Genomic DNA, 13,471 nt, shown 5'->3' with positions numbered 1-13,471 from the left:
TCTGTTATTTTCTAGTCGCCTTTTTCACGAATACATACGTGCTTTATGCAGATTCTCAATTTTCTTCGTCTCGTATGTTTTTTTTTCTTTTCAATTTCTATTATTCTCGCATGATTAGGTGTGCAAGCATATTGGGCGAAGGTACCTTAGGGGTTTTTATCTTTTTCGTTTACTGATATTCCCGGTGTGAAAATCTATGTGATTCTAGAAATTTTAATTAAGTTATTATTATTAGCGGTGGTGGTATCGTAAGTAAATGTAAGTTTCTTTGAAACTTGCAAATACGAATATGTTTATAATTTGGTTTTGCTTTGGTTTTTTGGTAGGTTACAGATGATTGTCGTTTAATTCTGGCTTATGTAGATTTTGCACTGCTGTCGACATGAAGGAGAAGAAGAATACAGCTTCTACTCTCAAGCGTATTTTAGTGAATTGTGTATCTGAGGTTTGATTTTGTTTTACGTAGATCAAGCCAGAAATGTGCTTTTGGTTTTGGGTTAGATGATGAAATATTGCGTGTAGAACCTTTTGGTTACATCATTTAGGTGGTTGGTTAGACTCATACAGAATAATTTATATAATTTGTTTGTACCTTCGGTAAATGGTTGGCTTGATTTTATTGTTTTCAATTGCAAGAAGTTTAATTTATTTAGTTTGATAAACTCTTTAAGAGCGCGATTATCATTGAGGTAAGGAAGTTAGAAAAGAGATAGACTGGGTTGTATTATAGGTGCTTTCCTATTCTCTTCTTGTCTTCTCCGTACTATCTTCAGATGGTTTGACACAAACATAAACATTGATTTGGTTAAGACCTCATCTAATAGGCAAAAGCATATGGGAGCTGTGTTGCAGTGAAGGTTCCAGACATTGAACGTGATATGTGTGTGAAGGAATTTCTGGCACTAAAGAGTTGTATGCAGAATATGGTATTGCATTCTATAATTGGCATTGCTGTTATATGTTCTTTCTTACATTTTAAGTAAAAGAAATAGCTTGCATGTTTTTCTCTTTTATCAATATTCTTGGAAAGACTGAAGATAAACAGTTTTGCACACTTCATCTATGGCCTGTTTGTATGTTTTTTCTTTTAGCAATATTCTTAGAAAGACTGAAGATAAACAGTTTTGCACACTTCATTTAGGGCCTGTTGGTTTGAGTTTTTATAAAGGTGAGTTTAATGAAAACATACGATTGACAAATTATAATAGCTATGTAATTTAAAAATAAAAAATAGAAAAGTGAAACCTCAAAAATGTTACTCTTATTGTTTTTATGAGAAGATAAGGATAGTAGCTTCCGTAAACAATGCTCTTAAACAAAGCTGTATCATACGATCACTATCTTTAAACTTAAACAATCCTACCCTTAAATGGATCATGACTTTTGATAGTTAGATCTGCTTCTGATTATACTTTATTGATTTCCTGTTTCTGTTGCTGAAACCGTATTGTGGTTTCTACTGTATAATCGTTACCATTCTTTTGACATTTCTAATAAATTTCTCATGTTTCAAAATATTTCTCCAAACAGCTCAAAAAGAAGGTTTAAGTGAAAGCCCAGTTAATTCCTTGTTCCAAGAGCTGCTGAAAAAGTAAACTAGAAAGCTTGATGGTGACAAGTAGAAGTTTTTGTAGAAGAAGTTCTCAATCGTAACTTTAAGAGAAAGTGCTACAACTTGTTGCAGGCAAAGGTTTAACTTTCTGTACTTTTGTCTCCTGTTAATCATATATGCCTTAGTTTTTACCTTTTACCACTAGTTTAAATAAAAATATTGAAGTTTTGCTGCAGCTGTTATTTTTCATCCACTACAAATTGTGTAAACAACGCAATATAACATGTCTGGGAAAGCATCAACTTCAAAGCCTAATATAGGTCTGAGTGGATCTGATGGTCTTTCACACGCTTACATTCATTATCCACCACTTCGGTGCAATGTTCCTGGATCTAGTGGATTATTTTATGATGATGGAAATAAGTTGATACTCTCTCCAACAGTTGACCAGGTAATATGATACACTGTAGCAATACTGCCACCAGCAAAAAATTGGTGTAGCAGGATGGACACTATTTTAATACAATATAAATAATTTATACTGTCCATGGAAATAAATTACAAAAAATCCCAAAATTAAAGAATTTCATTATAAACAATAAGCACATAATCATCGTCAATCTAGGAGCAGATAGAAATGAAGTCAAAAAATGAAAGGAAACAGTAAAGTTACAATTATATAAAAATTAGTAGATTGATTGGAAGAAGCAAGAATGGGACAATTATGGAAAAAAGTGGTTTGGTTAAGTGTGAAAGGACATTTATCAAACTAGAGGTAACTTTTGTTGAGTAGTCGACAAAAAGGTTTTCAAATCTTTCTATGTTTCTGAAGCAAAATGTGCATTACAAAATGGGGGTTGAAATCACAATTTTACTCCAAAAAGAAAAAAATTAAATAATGTTGTCTCAGTGGTAAAAATTGGTTTAAAATGCCTTGGCAGCTTAGGGCTGCTTTGTTTTACTACTCCACTATACCATGTATTGATTACTATGTTGTGATATGCTTTGTATATTCAAGGTCTAGTGAATATAAGGTGTGTTGCAAACCCAGATTTTTGAATTGTTTCTAAATGGTAATTCATTTTTCTAATTTTGTATTCGATCACACTGTCTGCTTGTGTTTGTATCATTTAGGTATTTTCATGGAAAGTTGGTCCCTTTGATCCTCTAATTGATCCAACCGCTGACTCAATAAGTGAAGGCCCTATTATAGCTATTCGATATTCTTTAGACACAAAGGTAATAGCAGTCCAGCGATCAAACCATGAGATGCAGTTTTGGGATAGAGAGACTGGGGGTACTTTTAGCCATAAGTGCAGGCCAGAATCAGAAAGTATACTTGGGTTTTTTTGGACAGATAGTCACCAGTGTGATATCGTTCTTGTTAAGACAAGGTATGGTTAGCTTATTTATTCATCTATTGTTTGTTGATCTGATATACATCTACTTTTTACATATTCTGATTGTTAAATTAAGAAGAAACCCAACAAATGCTAATAACAGTGCTTCCTTCCTAGCCAGAGATTTGCAGTCCTACAATATCTTGAAAATTTAGAGGATAATTAATCTATTTGGATTTTTTGAGGTTTGTGAGAAGCTTCATTGGACCAAGCATTTTTGTAAACGTATTTGAATTACTGAATGGAATAAGAGACTTGAATTATTTTAGTTTTAGTGAATTATTTATTCTGTCATATTTCAGATCGTTATGATTTGGTTGCCCTACCCTTCAGATGTCTGTAACCTGCTAACATGTTAGCTGAGCAATGTATTAATGCTGAAAGGAAGTTGTTGAAAGGATTAGTGACAAAACAGATCATGGAGGATGGTACCACGTTGGTACCATATTTAGAATTGAGAAACAAAGAAGGAATATAATGAATTCTGTGAGTTGGATACACACATAAGTGTTCTTATTTATAGTGAAGAAGAGATATAATAATAAGGAACAAAATCAATATCTAATAATGAGAAATATTTAATAAGATATTTTCCTATCAAATCATATCATATCTCCCTATTTAGTGTAATTAAATCATATCTTTAACATAATCAACTTATATCTCTAATACTCCACCTCAAGTTGGAGCATATGTATCAAATGAGACAAACTTGCTACAAATGTTATCAACATAAGACCGCCTTAGAGACTTAGTCAACATATAGTTAGTTGGTTGCCGAAGTTGAAGAAGTTAATAATGAATTACAAAGCTATTAGATATTCTCCAAGCATGACTTTCTCTTTGTCAAAGCAACAACAATCAATCTTCAATATGTTTTGTCATCTAAAATCATATCTTTAGCACTCCCTCTCAAACTGCAACATACGAGTCAAGCTAGTTAAAAATGGTTAAAAATGGTCAAAGGGCATGATGACTGCCTGACATGGCGATTGCTGCAAAGTAAAAAACAGTTAGAGAACATGACAATGGTTGGTGAGTCTACATAGCAAAAAATGTTAAAAGAAACACAGTGGCTACCAGAAAGAAGAAAATCTTAGAGCACATGCTGCAGTTGGTGAGTCTACATTTGAATTGTGAGATTCTAATGTGGGATCTACAAGTCCTTACACCTGCTAAACATAACTATTTTTTTAGACTAAATCACCCCCTGTTATTATTAATCATATCGAAGCTTTTCGCCATGTCTCTTAGCTGCAAACAAATGATGTGAGTTGGTGATGCTGCCGTTGCAGTGTTTGTCAGAGACTAGGTAGAGGGCTGGTGCACAGCAACCCACTTAGGCAATAAGACTCAGTGTCGTAGGATGTTATGATCCAATTTTCTGGAATGTGACTTGAGACCCACATTATAATTATGAGATTCTAGTCTGGGGTTTAAATGTCCTCGGGCTTTCCAACAATGACTAGCTTTTCTATGTAATTTTCCAAGTATTCTTTTATCAATATTTCTCTTTCCTTTATGTTTTTGTTTTCATTTTTTTATGTATATACTGACTTAAAAACTTCCTAAACAGTGGTCTAGACTTGTATGCTTATAATTCAGAGTCAAAATCACTGCAACTGGTGCAAACAAAGAAACTGAATGTCAGTTGGTATGTTTACACCCATGAAAGTCGCTTGGTTCTTCTTGCTTCTGGCATGCAGTGCAAGACATTCCATGGCTTTCAGGTGAGAGTTTGTATTGCTTGCTTCTTTTTCTTGTAATTGTTAGATCAGGAAGATATTTACCATGAAGAATAGTATTTTTTTTATTTATTTTTTTCAAAATAAGGCTAGATATCATTGTTTTTTTAGAAAAGAGTGGCATGTGTCAATGTAATGGTGCTTGTTGTGACTCATCATGAGTAATGAGTATTAATTTAGAATGTCAACTGATACAGCTCCTGTGCTATTTCTTTTTGGCTAATACAGCAATGCCTTTCTTAGATTTCATCTGCAGATATTGTTCGTTTGCCAAGATTTGAGATGGCTATGGCCAAATCTGAGGCAAATAGTAAGCCTGTTTTAGCAGCTGAAGATGTCTTTATTGTTACTGTGTATGTATCAGTTATTTACTTCATCCAACTTATACCTTTATAATTAGCAAAGCTTCCTATTTAACGATTTATGTCTTTAACAATCAACAACAGTTATGGTAGGATATACTGCTTACAAGTTGATAGAGTTGCTATGCTGCTTCATTCTTATCGGCTATATCGTGATGCAGTAATACAGCAGGTTGGTTTTTCTCAAATTCTGAATGCTTTACTATTTCAGTTCACTCATAATTCTTGTTTGCATAACAATCTGGAAATATTTTCTAACCAAGTTGAATCAAGTAATAAAGTGGTCGTTCCCACATGGATTAGATTCAAATACTGAATAAAGATGGATTACATTGAGTGATTCCGAAAATAAAACAGAACAAAGAGTGCAAAAGCAGAGCACAAAGCACTAGTCCGAAGATTAAAATTGATGTAACAATGATGAACTGCAGCTAGGGTTAGATTCCTCTCGAGTAATTAAATTCAGCTTTCGATCCAATGAATTATCAACCTATTCAGGCCCAAATTTGCTACTTTAGGTAAATTAATTTCCTTGAAATTTAACCCTTTGTGCTAACCAAAACCCTATTTCTTTAGGTATTCCCAAATCTCAACAGAAGCTAGAATTAAACATTAGTTTGTATTTTTGAAGATCTCATAGTTTATCAAGTCCTATTTGTAGGCTCAAACAGCTTGGTGAAATTCCCCATCCAACTCAATAATCTTTTTTCCATTGAAAGATTGAATTTAATTTTAATTTCTAGGTGGATTGCCAATAATTGCATCAAGTTCAAAGCAATTCGCTCAATTGGAGGGTAGAAATGAAAATTGAGATCAAATCACACAATAATTGAATAATGACTCCTGTCCCCCAACCTAGGGATTTAGTGATACATGGAAAAAGGAATAAAACCTAGAGAGAGAAAATGAGGAAAAAGTGATCTCTATAACCAATTTGATGAGATATATTCGTAATTTCTCCAGTAGGTGTTCCGTGCGTTACAAAATGTTTTTCAATCAATAAAAGTTTATCTTCTAAATTAGGATAAACTATTTGTCAGTCTTGACAAGCTCAGTACGTTTAGAAGCAACTTTGGATGTTTAAAGTTTAAACGTGCACAGGTCTATATAGTTACATGGTTCTGGATGTTTAAACAAACTTGTAGGCATTTTGACACAGTAGACAGCAAGGAAATATCAACAATCTCCTTCCAATGGTCATGTTTTCATGCTCCAAAATGAGCTGAAAATCTCTTCGATTCTTCCTCATTTAGCCTCTCCAAGTAGTCCTACAATCAATATAAAAAAAAAAAAAACAAAGATTGAATTTTCAAAGATTTTAAGGAGAAAGGTTACCACACAAATATCTCACAGCATATGACATAATACACATTGATTTTCTTTCAATTTTCTATGGTCAACACATCTATACAGGAATACAATCATGTATACTAATTTACTCTCTAATCTAAGACAATTATAACTATGTTAAACACTTGCCATATAGTAATAAATTAAAGGCATTTTAACTAGTTACACAGATAAGATATGATCTGACCATCTGGGGTATGTAATTTTATCCTAGAGCTTGTATGAAAGTAGTATTTATGTAATTCGCCATTGAACTATGGACTTGAAAAAATTAGACTCATGTCAATGGTATATGCAGGGCTCTTTTCCAATTTATTCCAACAGGATTGCCGTGAGTGTGGTCGACAATGTACTTCTTATTCATCAAGTTGATGCAAAGGTTGTTATACTTTATGATCTCTTTGCAGATTCACGAGCACCAATATCTGCACCACTTCCTTTATTATTTAGGGGATTCCCCAGATCCAGTACTTCATCTCAATCTAGTGGCAGAGACAGTGAGAGTTCTGACAGTAATGTTTTGAGTAATCATGGAGCAGTTACATACTCCAATGCATGGACTTTCCTAGTGCCTGACCTTGTATGCGATGTGGCCAATAAGTTATTATGGAAGTTTAATTTAGACATAGAGGTCAGTTATCTGTATATATTTCAATACTGAATTAAGGTGCATTTTTTTCATGAATAATTTATCTTGCAGGCAATTTCTGCCAGTAGCTCAGAGGTCCCATCTGTATTAGAGTTCCTGCAGCGGCGGAGGTTGGAAGCTAACAAGGTATCTTTCTCCCGGCCTAGTCATAAAATGCATCTAATTGGTTTATTCTTGTGGGTGCAATAATGAAGCAGTTTCTATTGGTTATTTCTTTTTAATTCAATCCACAAGACAGTTTTCCTTTAATTAGTTTGTAACTGGAATTGTGCCCACAAATGTGTATTGAAAACTTTATTTGTTGGAGCTGTCATTACAGTCCCAGTAGTTAGTTAATTCGTTAAGTGTTGATTGAGTCCTAAAATAAACTTAGTTTTTCAAATTTGGCAAGTTTTATTACCCCGCTGCATGATAACCTCTCACTTCTAGATGTTACACTAAGAATGGAAGGTACTAAGCTAAAAAAGGTCATGTTTTTATTTTTTTTCACACACCTTGGTTTTGACCTAGTTTGTACAATAAAGTTTTCTCATATCACTTGCCACTCTCAGTTGTCCTTTGGCACAGATTTATGCATTAGTTTTTTTTTTGCATCCCAGCTTTAGCATAATAAATGAAATAAACTCATCCATTATTTTTAATTTTTTGTTTACTAATTTAAATGGTTTGCTAGCGGTTTATCAAATTTGAGTCCTTGAAATAAAGTTAGCTGTGACTTCATGCTTTTTTGCTCAAGTCATTTAGTTAGGGAACCTTTGCACCTTATTAGTATCCCTCTGTACAACATGAGAACTAAAGTGCATTGAATGGACATTTAACAGTGGATAGGTATCATCTACCCTATGTAAAGAATTATTTTTATTTTAGTTGTCAAGAAAATTTATTCTGATTTCCAATTATGGAAGTAAAGTGTTACATAGCTGTATTCAGGACTGTTAAATATAATTATTCTAAACTTTTTGATTGGGAATTGGAAGCATCTTGTAATTTTCATGCTAGACAAAATGTCCATACTTGTCTGTTTGAAAGTTTGAAATAATTAATTTTTGCACAAAATGTCCCCTCGTCTATGGTTTTCAGGCTAAACAATTGTGCTTGGGTATTACACGTACACTCATTCTAGAGCACAGGCCTGTGCCTGTGGTTGCCAAGGCTGTAAATGTACTAGTCAGCTCATACTCCCATTCAATTAAAACTGGTAACTATCTCAAGGGAGTGAAACCAGAAAAGGCATCAACTTCTGTTGATCAAAATTCTGGTGCTGAGGTATCTGCTATCGAAAGAGATTTAATTGGAAAATCAATCATTCATGAGTCTATGGAAAGAGTCGACAGTGGATCTCTTAATAAAGCTTCGGCTGTTTCAAGTATGGATTCTGATAATGAGTCTCAGTCTACAAATCCAAAACACAATTCAAAGGATGCCCACAGTGCTTATGATATGCAATCATCTCTTCAATCTGGGCAAGAGGAATCCCAACTTACTTCTGCGGCAATTTCACCAGATGAGATGTACAGCTTTGTCTTTTCTCCTGTTGATGAAGAGATGGTCGGAGACCCTTCTTACTTGGTTGCTATCATTATTGAGTTCCTTCACAGGTATGCTATTGTTATTGAGTTAGTATGAGAAAAATGAGAAAGGGAATTTTCTCAATGTGCTGAAGTATCTTTTCTGCTTTGCAGATTGATTTGTTTAACAAGAATTATTACTAAAATAATGAATAACAACTACTGTTTTGAAGAGAATACTTCTTACATCACAACTTCTAGAGGAATATTGAATTATGCTAAACAGATATCGAACTATCTGAAAGATAATAAACATTAAATGCTCATAGTTACAAGAATTGAGAAGTTGTTTTGAAAACTCTGAAGGTATTGATAGATTTGCTCTAGATTCTAATGGAGTTTTGTTGGTCCACTGTCATATTATCATAATTTGTAAGTAAATAAGGCAAGTCCAGAAAAATCTGAAAACTCACAATTGCCATTAGCCAGCCATGGACTTGATTTAGGATGTTATGTAAACATATACTAGGTCAGTTGTATAGGACCAGGTGTCCACTTTAAAAGGTGTACATTCGGGTGATTTTTATGCTATATTTTTCTGGATCTAGAAAATTTTGCCTCCACTACTTTAAATCTTCACTCTTTATTTTTGTTACAGTGCAAATTCAGAAAAGATACGTGTACTCCCAAATGTGTATGTATTAATTATTCAGCTTCTGGCTCGCAATGAACGTTATGCAGAGCTCGGGTTGTTTGTCTTAAACAAGGTCGGAAAATTCTGTATAAGTGTAAAGGTTGGAAGCCTTTTTTTGTTCATTATGATTTGTTTGATTCTAAGACGTGTCTCTTTCTGTTGCAGATTCTGGAGCCATCTAAGGAAGTCGCACTGCAACTCCTAGAGTCTGGTCGCCAGAATGCTCAAACTAGGAAGCTTGGTCTTGATATGCTGAGACAATTAGGTTTACATCATGATTATGTTTTGCTGCTTGTGCAGGATGGATACTACCTTGAAGCCTTGAGATATGCACGGAAAAACAGGGTAACTTCTTACTGTGCTGACTCCTGGTATAGGAAGTAGTCATTATATAATATTTTAAATAACGAAGACATCCGGGAGATAATGGAAAACTGGGGACTCTCGTGTTGCCGTTTTGATTCTTGTATGCATTTTTGCTATAGAAAACAGCTATCCCTGTATGATAGGTTATTATTTCCCAACATCTGGAGATAGATATTCCTTCGCTGAAAATAAAGTATAGGTGTTATACTGTTTTCAAAATCCACTAACGGTAGGGTTTAGGTGCCTCCAGTTGTAATCTTCACCTAGTGCTTCACCCTGAGCAGACACACATGATACCCGCGCAAAGGATGTTATCTTGATAAAGATCCTGAATATAAACCAATAAGACCACATCTCCTCTATAGACCTGATTTCGTTTCCTACTAAATGCCCTTTTGTCCACATTCTAAAATGGGACATGCCTCCTAAAATGGAAGACTTTCGATACAAGGAACCTTATTTTAGGATTCTTTACTTACTTTATACTATACTTGTCCAAGTCGTCATTAGGTTATAAATCATTGGCTCTGATACAATTGTGAGATTTTTCTAAGGGGAGATTTGATACCAATGGATCATGAACAGACCCATATAAGAGATTAAGAAACCACTTTCAACCTAAAATCTTATGACATTAGGTTTATGGATCCTTCTATGTATATATTAGTCGTCTTACTATTTTTGCTCAATGTAAAACTTCTAACTCGTCTTGAATTCCAACAAAGTTGGAGGAAGAAAAAATAGAGGAGAAAGAAACTACGGAAAGGAGTGCCTTTTGATTTGTTTGTTAGAGAGAAAGTGAAAAGAAAATGAAGACAAATTTAAATTCTAAAAAATGATTTTTTTTCACCTACTTTCTCGTCAATTTAAATACTGTGTTGACGTGATTGAACCACGTCAATTTCTTTGGGATGGATTATATTTCTATAAGATGGTATCGCGTACAGATATTGTTATTGATTTCATTGAAACCTCGCGGACCAACTTTTTATGGTCATAGACAGAGTGTTGAAGTTGTTGGTATGGTTAGGGAGATAGCGTTCCTGATAGATACAAAACATCCGCAGAACAGAGTGAATTACTAAGTTATTTTTTCCCCGAGTATTTAGCCCTTAGTCCATATGGGCTTTGGACCTAGTTAACCTATAAGCTATTGTCAGCTCGTTTTTTAAAATAGTAATTATATTTAGAAAAATTAAAAGTAATATTGTTTTATTAGGACATATACATATTATAATTTATATATCAAATTATCTATTCCAAAAATTAAAATTAGTTTAATTAAATGACGAAAATTTTAAAAGTACATTTTTATTTTGGATTTAAATTTTATCTTTAGATGAGTTAGAATGATCTATCGATTTGGATTGGACTGACCCGTCACTTTTTATGCCTTGATACCTTGGTTCGTTAGGCCAGACTGCCTGCTTTAACAGTTCAAATTTTGTTTTGTGAGCTTTCACTAATGAGAGACTACTTAGTTTTTAAGTTATTGATATATCTTGCAATTATTATGCTTATTTCCATAATAGTAAATGGTTAGTTTCCGGTTCCAGCTGATGTACAAAATCTAATATCAAACTACTTGTATGGTAATGTTGTGATTGAACATATAATAAGGAAACAAGTATGACAATGTTTGTGTTTATGATTTTGCTTAATTTTCAAAAGACTAAAGCTGACTAGTTTTAAGAATTATTTTCAGGTGGATACCATCCGGCCATCATTGTTCTTAGAAGCAGCATTTGTTTCCAACGACTCTCAACACCTTGCTGCGGTTCTAAGGTTCTTTACAGATTTTCTTCCTGGCTTCAAAAACACCTCAGACCATAATAGATACTGCCGTATACTCAATGAAATGAACTCATCCATGACTGTTTGAGAAATAAAAGAATACTTGAAATTGAGTCATTATCCTTGTTCAACCGTAGGAATATCTGGCTATGACGTCTGGTTTCTATTAGATACGAAATATAATGGTTTCATGTTGTAAGTTAAATAAATGTCTCCCTAGTTAGAATAGCTGTGGTAGATACTTTGGTTGAGTTTTGCAGCTGTTGCATAACTGTTCAATACATACATACATTTTGGGAGGGAAAGGACAGAGTGATGAATTTTTCTCGGAAAGATGCTAAAATTTCCAAATGTTTTGTAATTAATTCCAAGTATTTAATTTATATTAAGATGCCAAAGCAAACTTAATATTTTAGCATGCTAACTTTTTGTTCTTTTGTTTTTGATTTCCGTCTGTATTATTCTAGTTCTCTTAACATTTTAATGTCTAAGTGTTGGTATTTTCTGTACGTTTTAATTTCATTAATAACACAAACAATTATGTTCTCTACTTGCCAAAGAATCACTGGTTTCACAAAGGTGAATTAATTAAGTTTTCCGATAAAAAGTAGTCAGGAGTAAAAAGATATAAATATTCTGTAATATATCATAACAAAAACTAGGAAACCATATAAAAGAAAAAACCCAATAATTAAAACAAAATCAAATGTTATCTAGTGCAGTTTGATTTGTTTAGAATTTTATTATTGAAATTATACAAGCTCACTTCTACTGATCTTAAAAATATATTAAAGAAAGTACATTTGTCAAACAAAATATTTATGTACACACGGAGGAATAGAGAAGGATGTTTTCTAACTCTAATGTGAAAAATGTAACTAATAATTCCTTCTTTATTTAAGTAGTGTTAGTATATTTATATCATTATATAAAAAAGTACAATTTTTTGTAATTATCTTGTAATTTTTTATTCGACAACCTTATTAAATAAAATAGTCTTATCATTTGATAAAGCACACAACTTTACAAACATGTATTTAAAAACAAATTAATCCTGTAATAAACTTTCAAAATGTTGAAGACAGACATATATTACAACAGTGTTAAATAATGGTGTTATGGTTGCTTGGTTTTGTTATAACAGCCTTTTATTATAGAGTTAGGTTTCTTATTGTAATAATTCTCAGCTGCCGTTTGATGATGTTTTTAAAACGGAGTTGTTGACTAAATAAGTGAACACAATAATTTAATAATGTAAGGATAAACTGATCTTGAATTATTAATGTAACACATTAATATTCTTTTATGGGGTCTCAAATATTGAGTAATTAATTAAACTTATATTTTATCCAATATGCACTAAAAAAGCTAGAAAAATATCTTAGTCGGAAAAAAAATAATTATGTCAGCTTGCCTTACATAATGATGCATAAAAAAAGTCCATAAATTGATTAGTTGGAAAAGAAGTTGAAATTTTAAAGTATTTTGTTTTGGTTGTCGTGGTTGTAACTCACTACAACTGTGAGAAAGGAAAACTAATCATGTTATAAATTATACCTTAAGCAACATCACTTTGTTGTTTTAGAAAAAAGAATGAGATATGATTGAACTACTCCACAAGATTAAAAATAATACTGGGATTTTCTGTGTAAATAACATCATCCAATATGATATTAATACAAGTTTTAAAGCTGCTGACACATTCGTGTATCCTTTTGTTGTATAAAACTTATTTTACTTTGTTTTATAAATAGATGACACATTACGTGAATCCTAAACACAAACGATTCATTAATACGTAAATAGAAAAAAAAAATAGATGTACAAAAAGAAAGGAACTTGATTATATGGACAATCATATTTTGACTACTAAATTTTGATAATTTTTTTTTACAATATAAGGTGACATCTTTCAAGTGATTTTGAAATATTGAAATTGAGAAAATGAAAAAAAAAAATAAAAAATCATTTAGAAGATACACCTAAAATTATAAAAGAAAGTTGTCAAAATTTAGTAATCAAAAAATTATTTTTTTAATTATGTTATGTAA

At 32.6% G+C, this 13,471-nt stretch overlaps 1 protein-coding gene across 2 annotated transcripts; it reads left to right on the top strand.

Moving 5' to 3' along the window:
* The first annotated feature begins 326 nt into the window (after nt 1–326).
* On the top strand, nt 327–11,844 carry LOC114183111 (C18orf8). Of its 2 annotated transcripts, none has more exons than XM_028070015.2 (14): nt 327–445; nt 825–926; nt 1,531–1,690; nt 1,789–2,003; nt 2,687–2,946; nt 4,529–4,682; nt 4,941–5,050; nt 5,144–5,231; nt 6,708–7,040; nt 7,110–7,184; nt 8,139–8,656; nt 9,225–9,333; nt 9,426–9,605; nt 11,332–11,844. In XM_028070015.2, exons 4-14 carry the CDS (start codon nt 1,836–1,838, stop codon nt 11,506–11,508), a joined length of 2,172 nt encoding a protein of 723 aa, XP_027925816.1. In that variant the 5' UTR covers nt 327–445; nt 825–926; nt 1,531–1,690; nt 1,789–1,835; the 3' UTR covers nt 11,509–11,844. The 2 variants fall into 2 exon arrangements, with proteins under 2 accessions (XP_027925816.1, XP_027925788.1); XM_028069987.2 differs by having other exon boundaries at nt 11,320–11,844.
* The last annotated feature ends 1,627 nt before the right edge of the window (nt 11,845–13,471 follow it).

Source organism: Vigna unguiculata, chromosome 1 (genome assembly GCF_037176805.1).
Source record: "Vigna unguiculata cultivar grain cowpea cultivar isolate G323 ecotype 2 chromosome 1, ASM3717680v1, whole genome shotgun sequence".
In the NCBI taxonomy this organism is placed as follows: Eukaryota; Viridiplantae; Streptophyta; class Magnoliopsida; order Fabales; family Fabaceae; genus Vigna; species Vigna unguiculata.
This window is presented reverse-complemented; position numbering and strand designations above follow the sequence as displayed.